General features: G+C 42.0%; 1 protein-coding gene across 1 annotated transcript in view; it reads right to left on the bottom strand.

The window, feature by feature from the left end:
- The window catches only part of MYLK4 (myosin light chain kinase family member 4), a 142,708-nt gene that overhangs the window by 11,231 nt on the left and 104,325 nt on the right, over nucleotides 1-27,152 (bottom strand). The window contains exons 3-12 of the mRNA XM_075531622.1: nucleotides 25,597-25,675; nucleotides 19,453-19,558; nucleotides 16,868-16,961; nucleotides 16,689-16,798; nucleotides 13,522-13,663; nucleotides 10,712-10,782; nucleotides 9,806-9,934; nucleotides 9,364-9,516; nucleotides 6,186-6,264; nucleotides 2,092-2,173 (exon numbers count right to left, since the gene is read on the bottom strand). Of these exons, the coding sequence (XP_075387737.1) occupies nucleotides 2,117-2,173; nucleotides 6,186-6,264; nucleotides 9,364-9,516; nucleotides 9,806-9,934; nucleotides 10,712-10,782; nucleotides 13,522-13,663; nucleotides 16,689-16,798; nucleotides 16,868-16,961; nucleotides 19,453-19,558; nucleotides 25,597-25,675 (1,020 nt within the window). The 3' untranslated portion in view covers nucleotides 2,092-2,116. The remainder of the gene's footprint in view (nucleotides 1-2,091; nucleotides 2,174-6,185; nucleotides 6,265-9,363; nucleotides 9,517-9,805; nucleotides 9,935-10,711; nucleotides 10,783-13,521; nucleotides 13,664-16,688; nucleotides 16,799-16,867; nucleotides 16,962-19,452; nucleotides 19,559-25,596; nucleotides 25,676-27,152) is intronic.

Below are 27,152 nucleotides of genomic sequence, written 5' to 3'. Positions count from 1 at the left end.
ATCTCAAAAACTAGACCTGACGGGGAAACTGGTGCCATTTTTGAAATCAGTAGGTCAAATGTTCCCAGAAACAAATCTAACATTTGAAGCGCCAAAATTTAACAGTTGGAGTTTTTATGCTCATTGACATCACTTATACCAAACACCTAGCTTAAGAAATGTACAAAGACCAGAGTAAATTAGTGGTTTCCAGGGGCTCTAGGGAAGAGAGAATAGGATTCTTTTTGCTGAAGAGGTACTGAACTTCTGCCTTTTATTTGAAAATAGATCATGGCAATGGGTGCACTACATGGTAAAAGTAAATAATGTCACTTTGACAGTGACAAAGAAGGCACTTTTTGAGAAAATACATACAGTAAATATGTATATATAAATATGCATCAGATGTTTAATAATAAAACTATCATTTTATAAAGAATAAATATAATCAAGCTAATGAGCAAAAAACTAAGGCCAGAGTAAATGCAAATCCAAATAAAAGATTAGGACCAATGGGGAGTAAGATTGTAGGCATCCACTCCACTATCAGTCAAGGAACAGACAGGCCTATAGAATGAACAGCACCATCGGGGCGGTGTGCATTTCTTAGAACAGTCAACCATCAGAGATCAAGAGGGCAGTGTTTGCTCAGAGATGAAGCCCAGAGGCAGGATGGGATATGAAAGGAGGATATCAATAACAACATGGGGAGAAAGTAGGAAGAGTGGTATTACATTGTAAGAATTGCGATCATTTCATAAATAAAGATGTGTATGCATTGCTGAATGGAAAGCCAATTTGCTCTAATACCTTTCATCCAAATCACAATAAAAAGTTACACAGGGAATCCAGGACAGATGATCCTTTCAGTATCAGTGCTGAGAGTGGCGATACCGGGAGGGTGGACGGAGGGAGGGGTGGAAAGGGGGAGCCAATTACAAGGATCCACATATAACCTCCTCCCTGGGGGATGGACAACAGAAAAGTGGGTGAAGGGAGATGCCGGACAGTGTAAGATATGACAAAATAATAATAATTTACAAATTACCAAGGGTTCATGAGGGAGGGAGGGATAGAAGGGAGGGGGAAATGAGGAGCTGATATCAATGGCTCAAGTAGAAAGCAAAAGTTTTGCAAGTGATGATGGCAGCACTTGTATAAATGTTCTTGACACAATGGATGGACGTATGGATTGTGATAAGAATTGTACGAGCCCTCAATAAAATGATTTAAAATAAAAGTTAAAGCAAAAACTAAGAATGCAGGTACAGAATCTTAAGCCCTACAGGGTTCATAAAAGTGAGTGCAGAAATGGCCGTCGGCCTTCCTTCCGAAATGGAAGCAGGCCCCCCGCTGGAGGACGGGAATGCTGGGTTTCTGCAATTCTGTGCAGTCAGTGCGCTGCTGTTTCCTGTGCTTCTCTGTTGGAGCCAGCAAGAAAATGCCTTCTACATGTATAAAGCCACCTCTGCATATTCTCATGACACTTTGAACAGAATAAAAGAGCGCATCTATCTAGGTCAGTATGAAGTGTTGTTCACTGGGATCAGAAAGTGACCAAGAGCAGGCCACTCCAAAAAACAACTTGAGCTTTAGATTCAAAGACATGGAACGGAATCACACTTCTCCATGTATGCGCTTGGGTGATTAGTCTCTGAGACTCTATTTTCCTGACTACTTAAAAGAGAGCATTGTTTCCTCTGAGCCCAGAAAACTGTTGAGAGGACTAAATGAGATCGTTTGTGTACAGTTACCAGGGACCTACTGATAAGAGCTAAGGTTTCCCAAGTGCTTACTATGTGCCAGGCCTTAGCCTCAGGGCTTTGCTTGCTTGGCTCACATGATCTCATTGGAACTGCATGATCAACTTAAGAACTACTGTTATTATTTTCCCAATACATAAATCAGACACCTGAAGTTTTTCAGCCGGGAGCTGGCAAAGCTGGGGTACACATCGTTTCTCAGCCTGTGGAGCTCACACCTTAGCCAAAGCACTGTGCGGCTCCCCACATCATTTGTGCAATGCATACTAAGATTTTCCTTGTTCTTCTCATGGAATTTTGCCTAAACACCTGTTTGTTTGTTTGTTTGTTTGCCAAAAAAAAGACCAACCTTTCCAATAGGATCCTTCTGTAGACTATTTGGTCCCATGATTCTGCTGGGTACCGGGGAAGCAAGTCTTCTTGTTCAGCTTCTAGGAAAAGCAGAAAACATTTGATGAACGATTAGAACTTTGTCATTACCTCCTAACATACACGAGAGCACTTGGAGAGTAACTAGCTTTGCACGCAACAGACAGTGTTGCTCCAGAGTAGCTCTGGAGGCCTACGCAGTGAACAAGTTCCCACTGACTTGGATCCTGACCATGTTCAGAGTCAAGTTCAACCTCCTCTCAGCCTCTCTTATCTTCCTGCTACCACTACTCTTTCCTTCACTTAGGGAAGGGGCCAAACCGCTCAGCACCTACTTATACTGCTTTTTCACACATGTGTGTTTTGTTAACACTCATTTCCACGAACATTTATGGCCTCCCAAATACAAGAGTCAGGCCTGCCACTGGGCTGCAGTGAAGAGATGAAAGAGTCTGAGTTCTTCCAGAAGCCTTTAAATCTCGGAGATAAAAGTTGAGTGTCACATAAAACGTAAGTGTCAAATGCGATTTAAGAAGACAGGGAAAGGATTTCCAGTTTGAGGACCGAGGACAGATGCCTTCAAGAGCTGGCCTTTAAAGTAGGCCTTGGACAATTACCACGACGGGAGCTGATCTGGCGGCAGTATGGAGCTAAGACTGGGAATCTGAGACTGAGCCATATTGCAACAGGCCTGACTGCTTGGTGTCTTTGGCTGGGTGTGAACAATGGGCAATGATGGAAAAATCTATTAATCAGGGAGTACTGTGATAGCTAGCGTTTTAACTAGAGAAATAATGCCTTGATGGATTCAGGAATAAATGGAGGCTGAATATCAACCAGAAAACTCACAGCTCACTGCTATGGAGCCTGTTCCAGCTTCTGGTGACCCTGTACCCAGGGCAGAAGAGTGCCCGAGGGACTTTGAGACTACATCCTTACTAGAGTAGAAAGCCTCAGCTTCCTCTTACAGCATGGCAGCTGGTTTCAAACCACTGGCCTTGAAGTTAGCAGCTCAATGCATAACCCACCATGCTACCAGAGCTCAAATAGCAACTCGTTGCAGAAGAGCTGAGCTAAGGCAGTAGTGTGCAGCATGGGAAGAAAGGAAGCGCATTAGTTCTAGAAGAAAAGAAATCACATCATATATATTCTTGTTCCTTCCTCTGTGGCAAAACATTTATTAAGTCTGGAGTAGCTGTTTACTGCTTTCCAGTAGCTTTTGCCCTGGTGGCATAGTCGGCTACATACTGAGCTGCTAACCACAAGGTCAGCGGTGTGAACCTGCCAGCCTCACTGAGGGAGAAAAATGAGACTGTCTACTTCGGGAAATGTTTTAAGCCTTGGAAACATAAAAAGGTAGTTATACCCTATCCTACAGGGTGAATGAGTCAGAATCAACTTGACGGCAATGAGTGAAGAGACTTTGTAACTTTGAGGTTTCTTGCTCCCACTGCAGGTTCAAGGATGTTTTTAATGAAACAGAGGTTGTGGGTAGATGGTTTGGGGAGAGAAAAAGGCTGAGAACCACAACATGTCATCTTGAACAAAATACAGAATACAGCTTGGAGCCTTAATTTCTAAGGAGGAAAATCCTTCTTACATTTAGTGACTGATATCAGTGTGCAGAGTAGTTAAAAGATAACATGTGCATTTCAGCATAAATCCATTAAAAGATAAAAATAAAGAGGAATGGTAATGTTGGCTATGATTGAGTTGACCCTCACTACATGGAAAGTCATACAAAATAGCAGGAAATCCTGCAAGAGACTTTAAAAAATATGAATTAGGTTTAAACACTAAATGGCCTTGAATAAAAGTTAAAGTTAAAATGTTGAAGATTTTATGTAATGTATCCAAACCAAGATTGTTCCAAAAGGAAATCTTCTAATATATGAATAATGCCGATCAGGAATACCAGAAATGCAAGGTACAAGATCAGCTTTGGATACATCACTTAGACAGCCTTTGCCCAGCCGTCAATGAGCAGACAAGGTACTGTGAGTCTCTGCTCTAAGCTCTAGGTAATCCTGTCTACCTGAGCTACAAGTTGGCTTTGGCATTGGGCAAGTTCTTAACTCCTCAGCCCTGGCTCAGCCATCTGTGTAATGGGACAATAACAGTGCCTATTTCTTGGGAATGCTAGAAGGATGTAATGTGTTACATTACGTGGAACACCGTCTGGCCTATCCCCAAACACCGGAGCCCTTGCCATCAAGTAGTTTCTGATGCACAGAAGCCCTGTAGAGCAGAATAGAACCGTGTCATAGGGTTGCCGAGACTGTATTCTGTACAAAAACACCGAGCTACATCTTTCTCCCACAGAGAGGCTGGGGCTTTGAACCACTGACCTTTCAGTTAACAGCCAAGTGCTTACCCACAACTTTAATGATAACTAATTATATTTACAAAATAGAACTTTAAAAAGAAGAGGAAACTCATTCCAATTCTCGAACCGTTTGTTCACCTTGGTTACTGGTAATCAAATAGAATATGTGAAAAGGTAATTTTTGTTATTGTACGGTTTTTAACATATTTTAAACCTAAGAATATGTAATGTCATTAATTATCTGCTGTGGTTTCTATATTGTCTTACTATGTCAAGGTGTATTTGGACACAAATAAGCTTGGATAAAAATACATTGGTGGAAAAATGGGCTCAGAATAGGTTGGTAACTCTAATAAGCAGTTTATGTAGTCTGGATGAGGTACCAGCTAGGTAATAAGTCTATTTTTACTTGACATCGGTACCAATTATCACAGAAGGTATATTCAGCGCTCAAATAAAACTTAGTTCTGTTGCTAAATTTAGAGTTAAGGTTAATTTCAATAAAAACGATGTGGAAAAAATGAGTCCCTGAGCATAGTCATTCAGAGGTTTGTTGGTCAGTGAAAAAAGTCCCACTCCTAAACATGGGAGGGTGGGGACCAAAGGTGGAAGAAATCAGAGTCTGAACACTCACTGTGCCTGGGGCATGAAGACAAGGCCCACAGCAGACCTGCCCCCAAGGAGGCCTGAGGAAAGGCAGGGTGCACCAATTGCTGCTTCACCTTCCCATGGATCCTGCACACTCAATCATCCTACATATTGAATAACGCAACTTAAGTGCTTTCTATCTGTTTCTGTGTTGTTAATATCAGCTACAATTATTTGGCTAGAGCCACACAGAGAAGCCTGATAGGAAACCAGTAATTTGGGTGAGAAATGTCCTAGCAAACGAGGAACAAAGGGAGGGAGAGGATTGGTGCAGAACTGAGAGCTAAATGAAGCTTGAGGTAGTAGAGGTGGTGAGAGAGTCAGGGAGCAAAGAAAGTGCCCTGAGTCTCATGTCGGCCCCCAAGGACATTGCTCTCTGGGCAAGGATTAGGGAGAGGGGCAGTCGGGGAGAAGAGTTTGGTTTAGGACTGAGAAGATCCAGGTGAAAACAGCTTTTGCAGTTGGATATGTGGACTGAAGCTTAGGAAGGAAATCTATGCCAAAGAGACAGATGAGGGAGTCAGAATATAAATGGCAATTCGAGTAACGGGAGTAGTCAGAGATTTAATTGTTTGAAGTGATTCCAGAATATGGACTTAATAATTTGCAACGAATACTTCAGGGATATATATTTTTTCAGCCTTCAGTATGACTTTCCTTCTTTTTAACTCACATAAGTAACTGAAACAAGTTGACTTAGAGGTAAAATTAGAGCCCAGAGCCAACTAAATCAGATAAGCATAGAGTACATAATTCTGAATTCCATTTTAAGCAAGCCCAAGTACATTAGCATATACTCTTGAAAACTTTATATGCTGATGTTCCTAGGCTGAGTGTGCACCCCAGCGATGGAACTCATTTTGTAATGGATACAGTGATTGAATCATAACTTGAATCAACATGTATGCTATAAATAATACCTTATCGAATAGCATAATTCGCATGTTTAATACAAAATAATCTAAAGGGCGTTTTTAAGAAATTCAACCTTAGCACGAGGTTTGAGGGATGTGAGAAAAGGAACTGGGGGGAACTTCTAAGACGTCTAAGACTTGAAACCAACTGGACACAGAAGAGGCAGAACAGCAAGCCGTGGTCACCTGTGCTCCCAGTCTAGAGTGCAGCTTGTGGTCGGATAACCAAGGGTGCTTCAGAGCTTCGCTGGCGCTGATCCTCCAGCTAAAGGAAGAATCAGAAGGTGGTGAGTGGAAGGCACCAAATGAGTCCTCTGCCTTTGGGAGGCTACATAGATGAACATCAAGTTCTACTTTCTTTGCCCTGGCTGTGATCAGTGATTGTGAGAGCATCACATCCAAAATGTCTAGTTAATTATGTGCATCGCTTTCACAGATAAGGAACCATTCTTGGTGTAACTGCTAAGCTTCATAAATTAAGCTTCTAGTCATTAGCCACAGACACAAAATGTTCAACGGTTGCAAAATTAGTTTGTATACTACGATTTCTGAATGATGCATGTTCATCATTGTAGAATCATGAATTTTTGAATAGCTGCATAAATCCCTAAATCGATACTGGCTATAACTATTAAAAGAGAGTCCATTGTTCAGATGCCTATAGGAAGAAATCATATCCTTTTGGTGGTAATAAAAGCAGCTCTCGTGACACTGTATGTTCGGAATCGGCATTTCAAAGCTACCAGCAAGCCCAGAGGAGAAAGAAGAGGCTGTCTGCACCTCTAAAGACGTGCAGTCTCAGAAACTCTTGATGGGGTTGCTAGATGGCAGAATCCACTTGACGTTAGTAGGTTGTTTTTGTTGATGCTAACAAAAGTTTCCATGGGAAAAAGCATTTTAACAATATAAGCCATGATAATAAAGTTTATATTGCATTCTAGTTCTAAATTTCCTCACCTTATGTGGCATGGTGGCATGTGCCACATTGAGCCAGATAGCCTTAAAAATAGCAGCGAGTGAAACAAAGTGACAGCAGCTCTGAAAACATGTCAAAAATACAACTACAAGTATTGCCTGCACTTCTGTTTCAAAGATTGTTTCCTCCAACACCAGCTATTTAAGATAAGCGCTGAAGAGGAGGCACTCTTTTCCTTGAGTCAAGTCGTCTTCTGGGAGAAGGGAGACAACCTGGTGCCAACATCGCCCTTAGTGAGACCCTCGATGGGCAGAGGTGAAACACACAAACAACAAACCTCTGATCCTCAGCCAATCTCAGTTCATGGGACATTTTACTTAGTAACGTGCACTTTCAATACTGCACCCCCAGCATCTGAGATACAGCAATGGAGGTAATTTCACTGAGAAATATTATTTTCCACTAATATGTCACATGGAACCCTGATGGCATGGTGGTCACCTGTTGGGATGTTAATCACTAGGTCAGCAGTTTGAAACCACCATCTACTCCTCTGAAGCAAGATGGGGTTTTCTACTCCCATACCGTATTACAGTCTAGGAAACTCACAGATACAGTTCTACCCTGTCCCATAGGGGTCCTATGAATTAGCATCGACTCAATGACTCAATAAGAGTTTGGTCTTTGTTTTGTTTTTGTGGTTCCTCATATCAAAGGCTGCTAACCACAAGGCTTGCTTTAAATCCATTGGCCCCTCCCAGGGAGAAAGATGAAGCTCTCTGCTCTGCGGAGATTGATAGTCTTGGAAATCCAATACGGAGTCGCTGAGTGTAACTCAACTTGATGACAGTAGGCTTGGTGTCATGTCAAACTTTTGAGATTTGACGTTTTAAAGGTTGATGGGAAATGTGTGTGGGTCATTCAACTGTTCATTAAAATATCAGGTTTATTTTTAGAACCCACAAACGTATTTCATGATGGTGATATTTGATTCTGGTCCTTGAATCATCTAAACACCAATTCGCAGACTGGATGAGGTAGCATATCACAGTGTGCATTGGATGCTCTTGGGGAAACTGAGGGCAGCCTCAGCCTGGAAGGACTGAGCGGGGCCTGGGTCCGCTCTGAGCTAGCTGACACTATTGTGAGGTGCTCACACTTAGAGTTCACAACCAAGCACCACACGAGGATTTGAAGGGTTCCGTCACAGGACGTGTACAAGGTTCTCATATGTATGGATTTCTCATCTTCCAAGGATATCATAAGGTTGGCATGTCTGTCCATCTGGTCACTGACTGGGCTACCCCAATGGAGACCCTACAGAACACAGTAGAACTTCCCCGTGGGGTGGCCAAAGCTGTAAACTTTAGAGAAGCAGGTTGGCACATTCTCTGGCGGAATGGCTGGGGGCCATCAGCATTTCAATCATACCAATTTCATTTGATTTCTTAACTGCTTCTTCCATGAGCATTGATTGTGGATCTAAGCAAGATGAACTTCTTGACAACATCAATTTTCTCTCCAGTGACTGTGATGTCTATTGGTCCAATTGGAAGGATTTTTGTTTACAAGCTATTGAGTTCTAGTCCACACTGAAGACTGCAATCCTCGATCTTCGTCAACAAGTACTACAATACCCTTACTCCTACCGCAGCTCTGATCTTACGTAAGAGGGGTTCCCTGGGGTATGGCCTGCATCACCTTTTACCTTGTGAAAGATCACGGAAAGAGGCACAAGCAGAGAAGGGGGACCTGGCTATCACCAAGAAAGGAGAGCGGAGAGTGGAGCTCAGCCTTTGGACCCAATTTCCTTATGCTGGGGACCTTCTAGACCTGAGTGAGCTGTGAATATCTTCAAGGAACGCTTGCCACAGATGCCGAAAGACAAGGACCGTCCTCCGAAACCGCAAACGAGCAGCGGAAAGTCTTTTCCTGGTGCTGGTGTGCTGGGTTCAGACTCCTAGCCTCCTAATCTGTGAGAGGCATATGCCTGCTTGTTACAGCCATCTGCTGGCGGTCGTTCGGTGAGAACAGCACTAGAGAAGGGAGACAATTGCGCAGACCATATACACAGGTGATTCAAAAAGTTCGTCGAAAAGTTCCATTGCACTCCCCTCCCCCCTGACCTTTTGGAAATCCCCTCTTCTGTGCTTTTTTAGGGGAAAAAGTAGCCATGGAAATAATTTCAATTTAGAGGTGAGTAAATTGAGATCAAGAGATGCCTGGCGTGCTGGACCTCACGGCCAAAGACAAAGGGAGAGCGGTTTCTTGGTAGTGCCACTCAAGCATAATGGCCAAAGTGGTCCAGGAAAGTGGGAGAAGGGGCATTCCATTCAGCACATGCGTTCTGATCATCAGAGGCTCCCTGGCCTGACTGTAACCACCCTCGTTGCTGACTGCTTCCTGGTGGTCCTGCTTCTCCCCAGGTGCAGACTGAGCCTGGTTTACCTTTTCTCCTTAATCAGGAGCTTGGAGATGAACTCCCGGGCCTCCTCCGAGACATCCTGGAACTCTTCCTCCTCCAGGTCCCATGTACAGGCCAGGATGTTGCTCAGTGTCTCTGCATCGTTATCGCCCAGGAAAGGGGACAGGCCACTAAGTCTAGAAGGCAGATAGGTCAGGTGAGTGTTTTAGACAATCCTTACCCTGTGAAGAAGCCAGACTGCTTTTCTGGTTCTTTCATTTAAAAGCCAGAGAAAGAAAAAACACTTAATAAGTAAGCATGCTTTTATAATAAATTATTGAAATCAAGACAATGCATACTCCCCTAACCCAGCCTCCCCATCAAACTTCTTTGTGGTGATGGGAGAAGCACTCCAGAAGTGCAGCACACACAACTGGTCAGCGCCCACAGAAGAGCAAAGGTCAGATGGACATGAAGCTGTCTTACAGCATGTAGGCGATGACTCCGATGCTCCACATGTCTGTAGGGAAGGAGACAAAATCATAGTTGACAACTTCAGGGGCAAGGAACTCCGGGGTGCCAAAGTTCACCCTCAGCTTCTCTCTGGGCTTATATCTGAAATTTCAGAGAAAAAGGAGGAATACAAAATAAGTTTAAAACCTTGAGCCTTGAAAAGATATAGTCTATAAGAAAATTTAACTTTGCTAGATAGTAAACTTAAAATATGGAGATGTTCAAGGAAGTTACATATTTAAAGGAGCAGAGCAAAAACTGAGAGAGAAGTTTTCCAAGGGCTTTAAGAGTGATAATTCACTGTACAACCAAAACAATCAGAAACAGTTGTGGGGAAAGCGGAAAACAAATAATTAGAACATCGGAATTATAGAAAATATCAAAAGGAAGCAGATACAGTCACTAGCGTGGAGCAGGCTGGAGTAAGCCTACATTGAGGAACAAACAAAGGCTGCAGTAGCTTCCCACATCCGTCTCAGATGCTCATTAACACCCAAATCCCCAAAAACTCTTTATTCCCTCAAGAAGCACATGTAAGTCAGAAGCTTTTGCATTCTTTTTGTATAGCATTAATTTTTTAATGAATCTCTGTACAGGTGAAACGAATACAAAAGCCTAAGACAAACTCAAAAATTCCAACTTAATGAATGACTCCTTGTTGACTCAATTTTACTATCTAAGGTTTGCACTCTTATATTTTTTTCCTGCATACCCTGGAGGAAGTTTTCAACTCTCAACTCCCAACTTTCCCAATGTAAAACTAAATGAAATATAGATGCGGGCCTAGAACCAAGGGGTGTAGAAAATTTCTCATTGAGAAGAAAGAGCAACCATCCACCTTAACTCCAAATTCATATGCCGGTGTCCAAGGAAACATACCTTCTGGCCAATCCAAAATCAATAATTTTTATTTGTTTAGCATCTCGATTCACACACAGGATATTCTCAGGCTGCAAGAGAAAGAGACACATTAGCAATGAAAACAGCCATCATTCACTCAAATTGTCCCGGGACCACAACTAAAAATACAAGGATGCTCAGAAAAACATCAGGCCTTTCACACAGCAGCCAGCGTGGCTGTGTGAGTATTTTCTCCTTTCATTATGTGGTGGAGGAGGTTGTGGAGTCCCTGCCAACCTTCGGCTACCCTGCCTGTCCCTCTCGCTGGGTCTGCAGGCCCCATGTGAGAGGGAAGACGGAAAGGAAGCTGGGCGGCGCTCTCCAGGTGGACTGGTGGACGCCGTCCCTACTTGACATCTGCCTCCTAGAATTATTCATGTGAGTTTCCCTTCATGGACAGGTATTTTTTCCTGATATTGATGGGTTCTGAGAAAACCCTCTGACTCGTTTCAACAGCCACTCTGAATAGTCAACACCGTTGTGAATGTTCCTGCCACTTAGATTTTCCCTTTGGGCTATGGAAAGTCCTATGGAAAAGAGAGCCTTTCCTCCCATCTCATTCTTCATTCTGCACCCCTCCAGAACTCTGCTTATGCTTGGCCTCGGTGCCTCAAACCTTTGACTGAATGTCCCTTGGAGCTGGACTCTGGGAAGACTCAATTCTGCTGGTCTTTAGAGTGAGGAGAGAGAACTAGAGATGGCAGCCCATTACCTACCCATCTCAGGGGAAAAAGCTATTGGACTTAAAGTCAAAGTCATCCATAGAAGAGAAAGAAAGCTTTCACACAGAAGTCTTGAAATTCCAATTTTGAGCTGGACGCCTTAGCCATGCCCTCAGTCCCCGGAATTCCATTTCCTCGCCCTTTCAGAATGCCGCTCTCGTCCTGTCTCGTTGGGAAGGAGGGTAAAGTGAGATCAGAAATTCAGAGGTCCCTGTGCAATGACTCAGGGTCTGTTCATCAACCATCTGAGCATAGTTTGTCAGCCTGTGTCTATAATATCTCTGAAGAAGAGTTACTTTTAGAGAAGCGGGAGCTGTATAAGAAACATGGTTCCGTGCTTAACTAACTGATCGATCATGTATAAAAACATTCAATTACCAAAGAACACAATGGCATTAAAAAAAAGACCAAGAAAAAGATTTGTTTGGAAAATGTAAAGAAGTAGAATTGAGGTATTTCAAAGGTTTTTTTTTTCTAATTTTGAAATTAAATCATGTTTATTAAATAACATTTTCAAAGGACAGCAAAATACACAGATGAACATTAGAAAATCACAGGCATGGTTATGTTTGGTCCTTTTTCTTCCAAGGAGGCCATGAGGGATACAAATGATTAAGGCACTCTGATGATAACTGAAAGGCTGTCAGTTCAAATCCACCCACAGGCCCTCAAAGGAATGCCCATCAGTCTATTTCTGAAAAGCCAGCCCCAGACAACTCTCTGGAGCACAGTGCTACGCTGGCACCCAGGGGTCACCTTGAGAATTGACTCCACAGCAACCAGTTCTGTTTCTGGCTTTCCAGATCTTTCTTCTATACTATTTTCTCCTGTTTCCCACCCACATGGAGCGAATGGGAGAGAGAGAGACAGTATGTGAACCAAACCAGTAAGGACACTTGAGTAAAAGAAGAGAGGTCTGTAGAAACCCAATTAAAGGCTTTCACGAAATTATTTAGCTATATTAGTCCCTGGTGACTTGCAATATACTGTGGGTTTTCTTTAAGAATGATTTATCTCACTGCCATGCTGTGCAAACAGGGAAATGAAGTGTGATGGAGCCACACAGAAGTGGTATTTGGACAGCCTCAATACTAGACATGATCAGGGTGATTGGAACTGGAGTAATGGAGACTACACACAACTCAATTCCAAGGACAACATAGAGAAAGGGGGTACAGGGAAGTGTACTCACTAAGAGAAGATGGCACGAAGTTCAGCTTCCTTGTGTCCCACATTCTCAGTGTGTTAGCCCAACCTCACCCCATATCTTCTAGATCAGTGGTTCTCAAGCTGTGGGTCACAACTCCTTTCAGAATTTGCCCAATTCATAACAGTAGCAAAATTACAGTTATGAAATATCAATAAAAATATTTTTCTTGTTAGGGGGTGTACCACAACATGAGGAACTGTATGAAAGGGTCCCGGCATAAAGAAAGTTGAAAGTCACTGTTCTAGATACTTGAGCATTTCATCTGCCAATGTCCAGTTGTCCTGCATTCCCATTCTGCCACAGGATTCTACCCAGTGCTCCATAAATCCCTAAAGCCCAGAGCCTCCCCAAAATGTCAGGAGAATAATGGGGATTCTTGATGATCTGGAATACCTGGCTGTTGATGTTATTGTCGTTAGGTGGTATCAAGTGACTTTGACTTGTTGCAGCTCTGTGTAACAGGGATAACTTCTCCCATTGGGCTTCCTAGGTTGTAATCCTTTTAGGAAGAGATCCCCGTGTTATTCCCTCAGAGCCTCTGGTCAATTAGAACCATCAACTTTTTGATTCACCACAAACCTCAGGATTTCTATTGTCATGGTTGTGGTTTTACACGGTCAGGGAAGTCATCGACCAACTAGATTCCCTTAACACAGGCACGTTTTAAGAGATCTGTAAGAGTCTTTACAGAGAAGGACTACAAATGCTAAAGGTGACAGAAGTTGGGAGTGATGAAATGAGGATGAGGGTCCAGATGTAGGTCTGTCGCAGGTGAGACTACCATTGTCCTGAGGTGGTACATAATGCCTGATGGCTCGCTGAGCAATGGGAGGAAAGGACTGAGACTCACGCCCCACCTTCAGGTCCAAATGGAGGATATACATCTGGTGCATGTGCCTTATCCCCTCACAGATCTGCTTGACGAACAGGATGCTGTCCAGCTCAGTCAGATTGTGGTTTTCATCGGTGATTCGGTCGAATAGCTCCCCTCCGTCCACACTGTAGAAGGGAGGGATGGAAAGGCCTTAGTAGGTGCCTCAATAACTACATGCCTTTCTTATCACAGCATAGTACGGAAGCTTCTTGTCCAAAAGACGCATGCGTGCTGCTCTCTTTCTACTTTCTTTACTGCTTTGCTAGAGGCTTCCAATATTGAAGTTTTTATCTATCTTCAGTTCCCAAATGGGACATCGTAATGCCCCTCTCGTCACGTGGCTGTCACATTTGAGGGGGCCACATCCACCAAGCTCTAATGTAGGCGGAAGATAAAGAGAACTGTAAGAACACAGCGAAAGGAAATGTCAAAAACACTGAAAGCTAGCCAGGATCTCAACCCTGTTCCAGTGATAAAGTGCTTATCAGGAGCCAAGGCTAATTTTTTAACCCAAATTTCTTATTCTCACTGCCACTGAGTTAATGCTGACTCATAATGACCCTGTAGAACAGGGCATCGCTGCCCCTGTGCATTTTCCAGATTGTAAATCTTCACAGGAGTAGAAAGCCTCTTCTTTCTGCCCCAGAGAGGCTGATGGTTTCGAACTGCTGACTTTGCGGTTAGCAACCAAACTCGTAACCCAGGATGCCACCAGCTATCTTATTATACAATGATAAGCATAGTTGCAAATGGAAAAAAATAAACAGTAGTGCAACATTGATCAGTCTTAATTATAACTTCATTTTTTATAACGGAACAACCAGTTATACATTTTAGAAGATAAAAATAGTTGGCTTAAAATGGAAAGGTCTAAGTCCTAATTATCAGTATTTACTCTAAACTTTACATTATAGTGATTAGGTTGATAGTGAAAGTCAGTTCAGAAATCACTCTCCTCCAAATAATTGATAGTAATATTTAAGGTTAATTTTTGAGAGTATAACTCAGATACAAAGCTAAATCTGTTTTTCCATGCTGCCCTTAATAAACAAAATTACAAATGATGATGCATATGTGTAAATAATTTCCTTACTGAATTTGGTGAGAGTGTCTAAGTTGCCTACATCAAAATCATAATCCAGTTTTAGAAACCACTTTGTCAGGGGCAGCCTCACTTCATCATCAGTTCCCCCATGATGTGGAAAAAGAGAAAAGACCAACTAGTTCCTACCATCTACTGTTATTCTATAGTCACCCCCAAATTAAGGGGCACTTCTACAAAAATGATTAGTGGACCTTACTGGAAACCCAAGTCAAGAGGTGGCTGGGTGGAAGATATACTTGTCCCAAAGAAGGCAGCTAAGCTTTGGTGGTTAGGTAATCTGGGAAGAGAAGCCTGCCACTGGAGAAAATGCTCCCCATTAGGTACGTAGACCACCAATGGGAAAATACGCTATAGACAACCAGGATTTTAGACTGTGTACATTTAGGTGCACACCAGAACGGTTCGATTTAGCACTCCCACTAAGTGAACTGGACTTTGCCTTCAACACACCAGTAGCACGATAAAAGAACTGAACTGCTCCCATGGGCGTAATGTTGAAACACCCTCGTGTGAGAAGAAGCAGATGACGACTGTACCAAGGCTATGAATGGGGAAATCGGTGGACGTTGGTTCAAATGTCATGCCTGGAGGATCAACAATAGATGACAACTCAAGACTATCATATATGTGCTATTTCCATACTCTGTCTTGTTATGACATGGTTTCATTACTGAACGATTTTTCCTATCTCTAACCCTAATTGTTTGTGTAAATAGTGTCCATCGCCTAAATTGTTAATCTATACAAATCAGCAAGCCATGTATTTTGGTTTATAATATAGTCCTATACATGTATACTTATAGAATTTTAAACATCCCATCCCACCAGTTAATTAATGGTAATACCAAGAGAACTATCATTTGACCCATGGGGATAATTTATTACGTCCTCCAACAATGTAATAATCATGCTTTAAAGTGAACCAGAGACATATATAAACTCTAGATATATGAATGGATTTTGAGCTCACACTTAATCGTAGCCCTAATCTAAGAATAATTAGTTCTTATGGCATGGCCTTGCTCAATATCTGCCCCATGAAGCGATCCCTGAAGATACAGATACCCTAGCAAACTGTGGTGAAGAAAGCAGATGGTGCCCCGCTTCCAGAAAGAATGGCATCGGAGGGGGGGAGGGGGTCTTAAAGACTTGTCTTAACACGAACAGCCAACTAAGTGATGCATCAGCTATGTCCACATGGAAGAAGCACACCAGCTTATGTGATCCAAGAATTTTAAGTAAAGTTTAGAGCCTAAATTTTGAACACCCAGTTTACAGGATACTATAAGCTCAAAGACCATTTTGGGGTCTCTTATGCAGCTGAATCTGCAAACAAAGCCCCCCTGGAATATGGGAACAACATTGTTGTCAGCCAGAGTAGCCTCTAGGGAAGCTTACTGCAGGTGTAGTTAAGTTAAAAAGGGACACCTTGTCAGTCCACCTCCCTCTTGAGTCAACGTCTGTTTCAGTTTTTAATGTTTTCTACTCTGTTCTGGATTGAAGCTTTTCTCTGTTTCATTCTGTCATTGCTGTGGGACCATTTGTCGTGTGTCGTTTTGATTTTTGTACGTTTTTCTGTATATGAAATCCAGGTTAGGTAAACATGTAGAGACAACTGGATGACTAGTTTCAAAGGGACGTGGCAGGGGAAGTGGGTGGAAAATTAAGAGCTAACAAGTACAGGGAAGAAGAAATATCCTGGGATTGACAGTGGTGATGGTTACACAATTCTTATGAATGTGATTGGAATAGTGACATTTATGACATGTGAAATGTGTGTTGGTGCAACTGTTAAAAATAAACTCATTTAAAAAACCCAACAACCTTGGGATACTAAGGGGCCTTTCCTAATATAGGGTTATAGTAAAGCAAGACTATGGAAACATTTTAAAAAGTTAAAAAAAAAAACAATGATTCATCAAACTCATGTCTAGCCACTCCTCAGATAGAGCAGAACCTCCATGAGTGAGGGCCTTGGCAATGGGCTGAGTTTGGCAGGGGACGGGAAGAGAGGGCGCACAGGGAAGGTAAGAAGGTTCACATACTACTCCATGACCAAGACCATATCGTTCTTAGTCTCGAAGGCGTCATATAGCTGAATGAGGTTCACATGGTCCAGCTGGTTCATGATGCTGATTTCATTCTTCACTTCATCCTGTGAAGAGGGAAAGAGTTTTCAGTCCAGCGAAGCATGGATGAGAAAGGGGGAGCCCACGGTCCTCACCTTATCCTTAGTGACTCTGGTCTTAATGATTTTAGCTGCCAGTTTCAGACCCGTGACTTTCTCTTCACACTTGTGAACTTGGCCAAAGCGCCCCCTGGAAGGAGAAGGAAGGGTGCAAAGCATGAGATGTGGCCCATGCCTTGGCTTTGGGATGCTACGGTTCTAAGTTCTTACCGCATTGCTGCCACAGGCATTTTTCTTTGGGGTACAAATGAGCAACTCCAAATTTTAGGAAGTGCATCCACTGTACTTAATAAACTTCTCAAAGAAGCGTTTTACCAAGTGTGGTCTATAAGCATCTTGCATCAGAAATACCTGGGACTTATTAAGATGACCTATTTCTGGGCCCTAATCCTAACCTACTAAAGCAGGATCCCAGGGTCAAGGCCCAGAAGCTGTATTTTTTCCCCAAATTTCTCTTGTGATTCATGTGCATCCCGAAACCTAAGATAGCATAATCTTCTGAATACGTATGAATGAAATAAGTGCAGCTTTGCACGCATGTGAACCAGTTAAGAAAAAGTTGCCACCGAGTTGATTCTGACTCTTGGCAAACCCTTGTGCATCAGAGTAGAACTGGTCTCTACTCCACAGGTGTTCCAGTGGTGGTCTTCTTTGGGAGTAGGTCACTAGGACTTTCCTCTAAAAAACCCCTCTGTGAACTAATATCTCCAACCTTTCAATTAACAGCCATGCATGTTAATTTCTGTATACCGCCCAAGTACTCCCAAACACATGAACTAGTACATAAAACTGTTGCTGGCAATGCATGAAAATAAGAGGTTCAACAAAATTGCACAAACCCCATCACCGCCATAGATTCAAGGTCAACCTATAGCAACACTATAGCATCTAGGTAAATATCATTAAAAACTCACAGTCACTTTATATATTTGTAAAATCACACAGTTACCTCTGAGGTTTTTGATGAGATAGTTTAGATCTGAGTCTAGACAAACTTGTCAGAGAGATTATGATCTCATACAGAAATGCCCTCAGAGCTGGGTGGCCCCAGATGGGACAGCAGTTTGTTGCACCATGCCTGGATTCACCATGAGTTAAGGGCAGCCTCAATGGAAACTAACAGCAAAAACAGCGAGCTGTTTACTGAGCTCATCATGACTTCCAGTTGTGAAAGCAGCTCAGACCAAGAGGTTGCTGCTCCCATGTGCAGTACAACCTGCCTTGTTCCATAGACCACAGGAAGATCAAAGGGACACCCATTGACAGAAAGGTGTTCACAAGAAACCTTTGATAAGCCTTGACCGGAAGAACAACATAAACCCCAGAGATTGCTACCAAGTCATATCCTAGTCAGCAAATGACTGGTGGCCTCATGGTTTAGCATTCACCTGCTAACTGTAAGGTCTGTGGTTCAAGTCCACCAGCCACTCCTTGGGAGAGGGATATGGCAGCCAGCGTTTGGACAGGAGACAGCCTACAAAATCCTTTAGAGTAGTTCTTTGGTGTCCTTTCGAGTTGACTGACTAGGCATGAGTCAAAATCGAATAGGAATCCACTCAGCAGCAGTGAGATGTGTTGTTTGGGGAAGAGTCATAGGATTGCCACTGAAATCCTTGAAGACCCAAACACACTGTCCAAGTCATGCTTAGAACTCATTTCTCCCATGATCGCCTGGGGAGTGCCTCTGATCAGCAGCTGAGGACAAACACGTCCAGTGGTGCCACATGAGGAAGGCAAGAGAACCAAGAAATGGCAAGAGCAGAAAGGGACTTTGTCCATATCAGCTGTGCCCTAATCACCAGTTACAGAATCGTGTGCTTCCTGCAGTGGGTATGCATATTTTCTTTGCACTGGTAATTAAAATTGTAACATGTCTTTCTGTTGTCCTTTTCCTATTTTACCTGACAATGCCAACTGTATACGTTGAGTTTTAGGTGATGAGGTATTATAAGCTATTGTCTCTGAAGTAGAGGAGGAAAGGACAGTCTCAGAAATATATTCATATCCTCATGAATTTTGATTTACTTTCCATATCGAAAGTAATTGATTGACATATCAGTGTGTGCCCACCTTACCGATATGATTGCTGAAGACAAAGCAGGTGCATAAGCAAATGTGGTGAAGAAATACTGATGGTGCCTGGCTATCAAAAGATATAGCGCCAGGGGTCTTAAAAACTTGACGAAAGTAATTGATTGAAATGGGTAATAGTATGTCCTACTGTAACAATATAAATAGGAAAGGAGGAACAGTAATACAACTATATACATGTGCCTCACAAAGTACAGAGTATTCATTCATTTCCACATTGTGTTTCTTGGTGAATAAGCCAAGACACTAGGCAACTTCTAAATCTTCTGGTGACTCAAAGAGTTTCTCTCATTTTCAGACATTACCACATGGGAAGGAAATCAGATAATAAATTTGGAATTCAGCCACTGTCACCACATCAATTTTACTGGCATCTGTTACCATTTTATGAAGTTGCTTTAAAAAAAACCCAAACTCTTAAATATTTATAACAGCTCTGGTCCTCAAGTCAAGACTGGCAAATATTTAAGATGTTCTTAGAATCTGTCTCTTCAATAGTCTCCTTCGTGTTGAGATGTAGAGTTACTTACCCTCCCAAAATCTCTGTCCTGCTCACAGAGTAAGAACTGCTGACAGCTGCTTGCTTGATTGTTACAATGCGATGATCGAATGGGGCAGGAGGAGCAGGCATATCCTCTGGAAGATGAGAGGGAGACGGGGTTGTCCATTAAGTAAACAGCCCTCTTTATGGTGTCTACCCATGGGCCCCATAACAGATTGGTTCATGTAGTTGTGAGATGCAATGGGTCATATGCTCTATTTATAGTCATTCAGAAACACATGTTCTCCTTGAATGTTACTATGGGTGATTCATGAAGATACCACCTAACATCTTTGAGGAAGAATATGAGAACTACTGAAGGATCCCATCTTCAGGGTTATTTCTAGGAATGTCAAAATAGTTGGACATCTCCAACCCTAATATAGTTCAAACAGATCACACTTCTAAACTCGAGACCACTTCCATTTAAATGTGATTAAATGTTTGATTCTTAAAAAAAACAACACTACCTGCATAGCCTATTTTCATTCAAGTGAAGAGAAAACTAGGAAAAAATTTAAAATGTCTTCACATCATTAAATTTTTTAATTATATATTACCTTCTGAAAGACTTTAGGCTTTCAGACAGATTTAGCTCACAGAGATGAATTTTTCCTGGCTGGAAATCAAACGCCCAGTAAAACTGGGTAAGGGTGTACTCTGTAGCTATGAAATGCACTCACACACACACACACACACACACACACACACACAGACTCCACCTCCCGTCTGAAGCATGAACCCTTGTCTACATCAGCACCACTTCCCAAATGTGCAATTACTAGACAGCATTTCTCCCAGGCTTCTCCCTAGTTTCCCATGACTGGCGCGGTGAAAGTGGTTGCCACGAATCTGCTCTCCCACGTTTGTTCATTTGTAAGCTTGCAGACATGTATACAGAAGCCCTGGTGGCCTGATGGCTAGCTGTTGGGCTGCTAACTGCAAGGTCAGCAGTTCAAAACCATCAGACACTCTTTGGAAGAAAGATGGGATATTTTTTCCCATGAAGTTATGGTGGTCTCAAAATACACTGGGGCACTTCTACCCTGTCCTGTCGGGTTATGAGTCTGCATGACTCAACAGCAGTGAGTGTACATAGTATCAAGGAGGGCGTGGAGGTAGAAACTTCGCTTTCAGAAATTCACTTGATCCCACACATATTTCTTGAGTATTTATTTTGTGCAAGGCGTTGTCAGGCATTAATATTTGCAAAAATCCGATCACTAGGCTCTGGATCCAGACTTTCCGAGTTGACAGAGACACCCGACTCTCACACCATAAGTAAGCTGAACAAAAAAGACAGTGGTCAAGACAGAGTTCTCTGGCGGCACTCATCTCATCAGATGAAAAAAAACTCTTTTGAAGAGTGTTTGAATGCTGAGCCCAAATGTCACCAATGCGAGGCTGGCTTCTGGCTGTGAGGTGAAGTGGCTATTGGCTGGAAGGTTTAAGAAGCTACACAAGGCGGCAACAAATGCCACAATCCAAAGTATCACTAGTGGAACACAACTGCACCGAGTAACACTCTCAGCAAAGGTGACTGTCCGTATGATTATCCATAATTGAGTATCCATAATTTGTGTGTAGTGCTTAAGCAGACATGGATTGGTTGTATGTATTTGAAATCCCTGTAGTTAGTTATAACAACAGCAATGTTTTCAGGAGCCCTGCTTACATGTATCAATATATCAATACGGTTAAATCCCTTTGCTATCTTTTATCACCTTCTAAGCAGCTCTGGTGGTGTCGTGGGTTACAAATTAAGCTGCTAACCAAGAGTTCATTGGTTCTAACCCACCGATCTCGCCACAGTTGAAAGATGAGACTGTCTACTCTTGTGTTTGATGTCTCAGAATCTCCAAAGGGCACTTCTACTCTCAGCTAGAGGGTCACTGTGAGTCAGAGATGATGTAACGGCCATGGATTTGGTTTTAAGTGATGTGTTCTTGTCAGAGCTGTCATTATTGACCAACTACAAAGACGATTGGAATTGTGTGATTTTGTCTACTGCATTACAAGCGTGTGCTGTTTGTGTTGCTGCCAATGTTTGATAGTTGCAAATTCTGTCAATTTCTAGTGTTTTCGCTGAACTGTTATGGTAATTAGGACTGTGAACCCAGATGAATATATATATATTTTTGCAAATGAACAAGTGATTCAGGTAAACGATAGAAACTGTGAAAGCTCATTTACCAATAATGTTGAAATTCAATGAAGAAAGATTTTAAAGCACAATTTTGTTGTTAGAGTCCTATCATCCAAGAACAATTGCATTTAAGCAATTTAAAAATATAGATCATATGAGGGGGGTTGAAAAATGTTCATGAAAAATTCGTTATCTTTAATTCCATTTTTCGTGAACTTTTTGAAGCCACTCATGTCATTCTATAATTAAAATGCATAATAAACATGAATAGTGCTTCGGTGTGGTTTAGTACGGGAGGGGGCCATGAGGGTGGAAGAGAGGACACCATGAGGTACGACACTGGCAGACACAAATCTAGCACCACTGCTCCAAGCCTTGCTCCCTGGAGATCTGAATTCCAGGTTTCGCCTGGTGCACTTCCCTGGGCCTCCCGTTTCCTCTGTCTCTAAACGCATCCTGTGTGCACCTGGCACATCTGCTCTCTGTACAGTGTCCTTGATGAGGCGCTCCCCCGGCATCCGACCCGTGCAGCAGCCCACACGCCCGTCTCTACCCCATTCTGGAAAATCGGTACTTATTGTGGAATGTCCAGGGAGTTGAGAGGCCTCAGTGACAAAATTGGAAAACAGAATTCAGCTGCAGCTCTCAAAGTGTCAAGGAGTAAGATTTCAGATGCCAGTATTCCTAGAACTAGCACTTGCTTCGAATGACTTTTTTGTGAATGGGTGTGAATTTCCTGCAAGAGCAGAATGGGGCAACCTTTAAGGACCACATGACACCAGGGTGTACCCCTTGACTCTAGGGAGGTGTGACAGTTGGAGGCGACGGACATCAAGAGAGAATCTGCCAAGTACTTCATTGAAAACCTTTACAGAAGCAGTCGTTTTATAATAAAATGTAAATTTTGTCACTTCAATTTATATAGCAGAAAGAAATGATGAGATTGAAGCAAAGCAAAAGAAGCAATAATAACTCTGAAAATTAACACCAAAGATGGTACATATGTATTGGTGAAAGAATATACCAAATTTCAGTTTTCAGGAGCTCCTGCCTTTACTAAGCACATATATATAGGGGTAGGCTTTGTTTTAGTAATCATCATTATTTATAGTGAAGGAGTTAGACTTATCTAAGATTAGGTTTCAATATAGTAGCTCAAAATAAAGTAAGAATTACATCTTAAATTCCTAAAATTTTTCAAAGGTGTTTGTATGCTATTTATTTCATATAGATGGTATGGATCTCAGAACCTAGAGTGGGCTATTGAATTGTCTCAATTTATTATGTATAAAACTTGCCAATTCAGGAAGAGAGTCATTCTATAATCGACCTCTTGCAGTATAACAGTAAGTTAACAATTATTGCGACTACGATCCCAGTTCATACCTGCATGGATTTATTTACAAACAAAACACGTTTGAACATATCTGTCATCCATGGATGGCTGCAAACAAGTTCTCTCAGTAATACTTTCGTCTCAGCCTCACGGGGTGCCTTCAAAGTAAAAGTCCACTCAAAGTGATGGCTTCGAGAGTTTGGTCTGCTAGACCAGTTAAAGTTACAGCAGAGAGGTCAGTTCAGAATATTATACTGACCATTCTTAGGGACTCCCAATGGGGTAATCTTAGTAGCTCTCCTTGAAAGACACAGGACCATCAAAAGGGCTTATAAGGAAGAGGTCTTAAGAAAAATCGGAAAATGGCCTGGAAAAGTTGCACCAGCCATTTTATTTCCCATCACAACATGGCACCTGCTTGTTCTTCAAGGGTAGTGAGGTCTGTCCTAAGAGGATTTCATTGGGAAACCTTACTCCATCCTCCCTACACCCCTAATCTTGCCCAGTCGGTCTTTTTTGCCTTCCCTAAACTCAAAGGCCATTGAAAAGGAACAAGATCTGAGTCTCTCTGGGATGTCCAGCCTGCTGTATTGACATGGTCTAAACAGAAGAGTAAAGAATTCTTCGGGCAAGAGTTAGAGAGATGGAAACACCTCTCTGTATAGACAAAGATGGATGATATGTGGAGAAATGAAATAGCTTCACAGTTTGAAGTTTCTATGACTTTGTAGTAATTCAGTCTAACCCTCCTATTTCTAGAGAAATGGCCAATTAATCATGCTTGTATAATGGACTGGGTACACTTTTTAAGACATAGATATTTTACAGATAAATTTTATTTCTATTTAATTATTGATTTAAAGAATTCTGTGCTCTATATTTTTTAAAATAAACTTTTCATTTGATCTTTTAAAAAGACTGATTCATGAAGTACATTAATAATAATTGTCTTTGTCCACTCATTTCAAGAAGAATGAGATATAATAAGATACCTCGTATTGGTGGGAAGAGATATCAGAAATTCAAAAACAAACAACCAAATCTATGTTAAGGGGCATGGATATAGTGGAGACCCAAAATCCACCTGTGAGATAATTGGACAGTCCCTCTCAGTAGGGTCACAGGAAAGGGGAAAAAAATTCAGGGTGCAGTAAAGCGCTGAAGAATTATGCTCTAGTTCTTTAATATTTCCTCCCCTTAGTATTATGGTTTTAATTTGTTTTTACCTCATTAATCATGTTAGCTTTGCATATATTCATTTGTATATTTAAGATCATTCGGTAGATGAAAGCCAAGATAGATAACCCTTGAGAAATAGTAACAGGAGTAATGGTTCCCTGGCGGTATGGGAATTGGGGGCAGGGATAGGGAACTGACAGCATTGATGACTGTATAACCCCACTCGTTGGGATCAGGCAACAGAACTGTATGTGAATGGATATATTGGATCATGTAAGACATGGCAAAAAAAACTTATAGGAAAAAAATAAGGATTCATGAGGGTTAGAATGGGGGAGAGACGGGATAAAGGGGAGCTGATATCAAGGAGTTCAAGAAGAAAGAAAATGTTTGAAACTGATTCTGGTAGCAATTATGCAATACTGCTTGATGTGATTGAACTAAAGCTTGTATGATATCTGTAAGAGCTCCCAATAAAATGATTAATTTTTTTAAGTAAGACCCCTCAAAATGTCATAGACAAGAAGAAAAATGTAATGACAAGAAAATATGGCCAAGAAACACTATAGATGTTGGGCTGCTGGGCTCTCATTGTTGAAAACTCTAAGCCTTTGAAATGGCCATTGATAGGGCGTTCCATTGTCAAAGACGAAGGTGCAGTGGACGTGTTATGTTGTAAGCCCTACCTTGAAACACAGACTGCTTACCTTGAAACCAGTTTCATCAACACAATGCTTGCTGTTTGCATGCTTGTCCAGAAGAGCTTCCTTGTTCTCCTTTTTTCTTGGTGTCTTTTCTACTAGCAGCCTCCTTAGAATGAAGCCGATTTTCCTCTCCTTTACACACTGGGCTTTCACGTCTATGCACAGGGACTTCCTCCTCATTCCCCACACTACCATGCTCTTAACTCCTCAGTCTCTCTGTACATGAGATGGCACATCTATCTATATTCTCCCTTGGTTCTGTGGGATTTCATGGAGCAAAATCATCTCTCACCCTGACATCCCTATAGGAAATGTGGCAAGAAATCGCTGAACCAGTGAAACTTTTATCTTCTCTACATTGTTCTTGCTGGGCTTATGAATCTTTTCTTTCACAGAGAAGAGCTGGCTTTTCTGAGCTTATCTCTCGAGAAGACACCCCAACACAACAAAATATTTTAATGTAGACATACGCGATCGGTGGAATTTTGGCTGCATACAATGGTATGTCTATTCAAGTTTATCGTTATCTGTAGGCAGAAGCTTTCAAAGAGCCAAATAGAAGCAAATATGCTGGGTTGGCTGACATTTGAGTTCCTGTCTTTTTTGTAGCTAGTTGGACCCAGAGAAAGTCAAGATATTCACCCTGCACCTCCCCAACATCGAGCTTTATGGATGTGTAACTTCCTCTGAACAAGAACCACAATAGCAAAAAGGACTTCCTTAACAGAACTCTCCTTAAATAAATAATTAGTCTTTAAGAGAGGTTACCTTTGAGGGCTGAGGTCCTTTTGCTTGTGGCAGGTGTTGTTTCCTTGAGGCCTGAGTGGGACCACACCTTCTCTTTAGCCTAGGGGCATACAATGAGCAACAGGTTACCCAGCCCAGCAGGTTTCCCCACCTCACATCTACTGGCAACAGAGGGGTCTGGCACTGCGGAACTTGTAGGGTCCTAGCATGGCTTCTCTTTATCTGATATATGCCAGGAGCAACAATCAGCAGTGTCTCCAGACCTTCCCGAAAGGTCAAACTGTGCCCCCATTCACCAGAACCACTCTGTTAGTTGATTCAAACACAAAATGATAGTAATTTACAAAGAGAGAGCGTCTGCATTTATGAACCTCTGCATTGACGATAGTATTTAGAAGCAAAATGTATTCACTGCTTCCAAAGAAATTTTGTTCAATTTTGTCATGGTGGAAGAAAGTTCATCAGATGAATGGATGAAAGGCGATTGGCAACTTGTGTGCTATCCTTTATCTGTGCTTGGAGTGCCTGGATATGGCTTACATACGAATCAAATAAGAAGAGAGGACATCTGTTAATGGGCTCTGTCAGCCAGAAAGGCAGGAGACTGAGCTTTCAGACATGGCGCTCTCCCATTGCTTAGAAACATATAGTCGCTTTCCTAAGTAGATAAACATTCTGCTCAAAATACTGGCTACTCTGAATTAGTTTAGCAAACGCTTTTAAAATACTAGATAAAAGGCAAACAGCCCAATCCTTCCTCCACAAATTACTTCAAATCCTAAAGTTATGTACTATAAGTAAGTAAAATTATATGCGTGATCAAATAATCATTAACTGCCCCCCCCCTCCACCAACTCCCTTTTAGACAGAAAAAAAAAATTTTTTTTTGCCCTAGGGAGATTTGAGGCATGTAAGTCAATCTAAGTGCCGAGAAGAGCCATCAAGACAAATTGACAGTGTACTTTTCACAAATGCTCAGAGCATTTCCATTTTTCAGATGGGACTTTGACACAGAAATATGTTTGGCAAGTCTGTGGGAAAATCAAGAACAGAGATTAGAGACTTGGATGGTGTAATTTCCCTTCTTATAAGTGGAGTGATGGCCTCCTTGTAGTTCTCCTTCTGAAGAAAATGTGCTTCCACTCTTCAGGTGAAGCCCAAACCCTTCACACAGTTGGACCAACCCAAGTAAACTTCGTTCTGGTCTTCTCTGCTTTCAGCCAAGACCCACCTGATCCAGCAAGATCCAGCCAAGAGATCCTTTACTCCATTTCCTTTTCTGAATCTAGTTTGGATTTCTAGCAGTTCCCTGTTTCTGTACTGCTTTAAGTATTTAAAAATGTTTTCAGCAAAATTCTGTGTGTGATATTGATGATACTGTTCAATACGTTTTTCATTCTTTGGAATTGATGCAAATATGGATCTCTTCCAATTGGTTGGCCAGGCAACTAGCTGTTCCCCAACATGCTTAGCCTAGAAGAGTAAATGCCTGCAAAACCGTATCTTTTTGTGGAAACACTTCAATTGATATTCCATCTATTGTAGGAACCGTATTTCTTGGCGTTGCCTTCAATGCA

This window comes from Tenrec ecaudatus, chromosome 1 (genome assembly GCF_050624435.1).
Source record: "Tenrec ecaudatus isolate mTenEca1 chromosome 1, mTenEca1.hap1, whole genome shotgun sequence".
Lineage (NCBI taxonomy): Eukaryota > Metazoa > Chordata > Mammalia > Afrosoricida > Tenrecidae > Tenrec > Tenrec ecaudatus.
The sequence above is the reverse complement of the archived record's forward strand: the minus strand, read 5'-3'. Positions and strand labels throughout refer to the sequence as shown.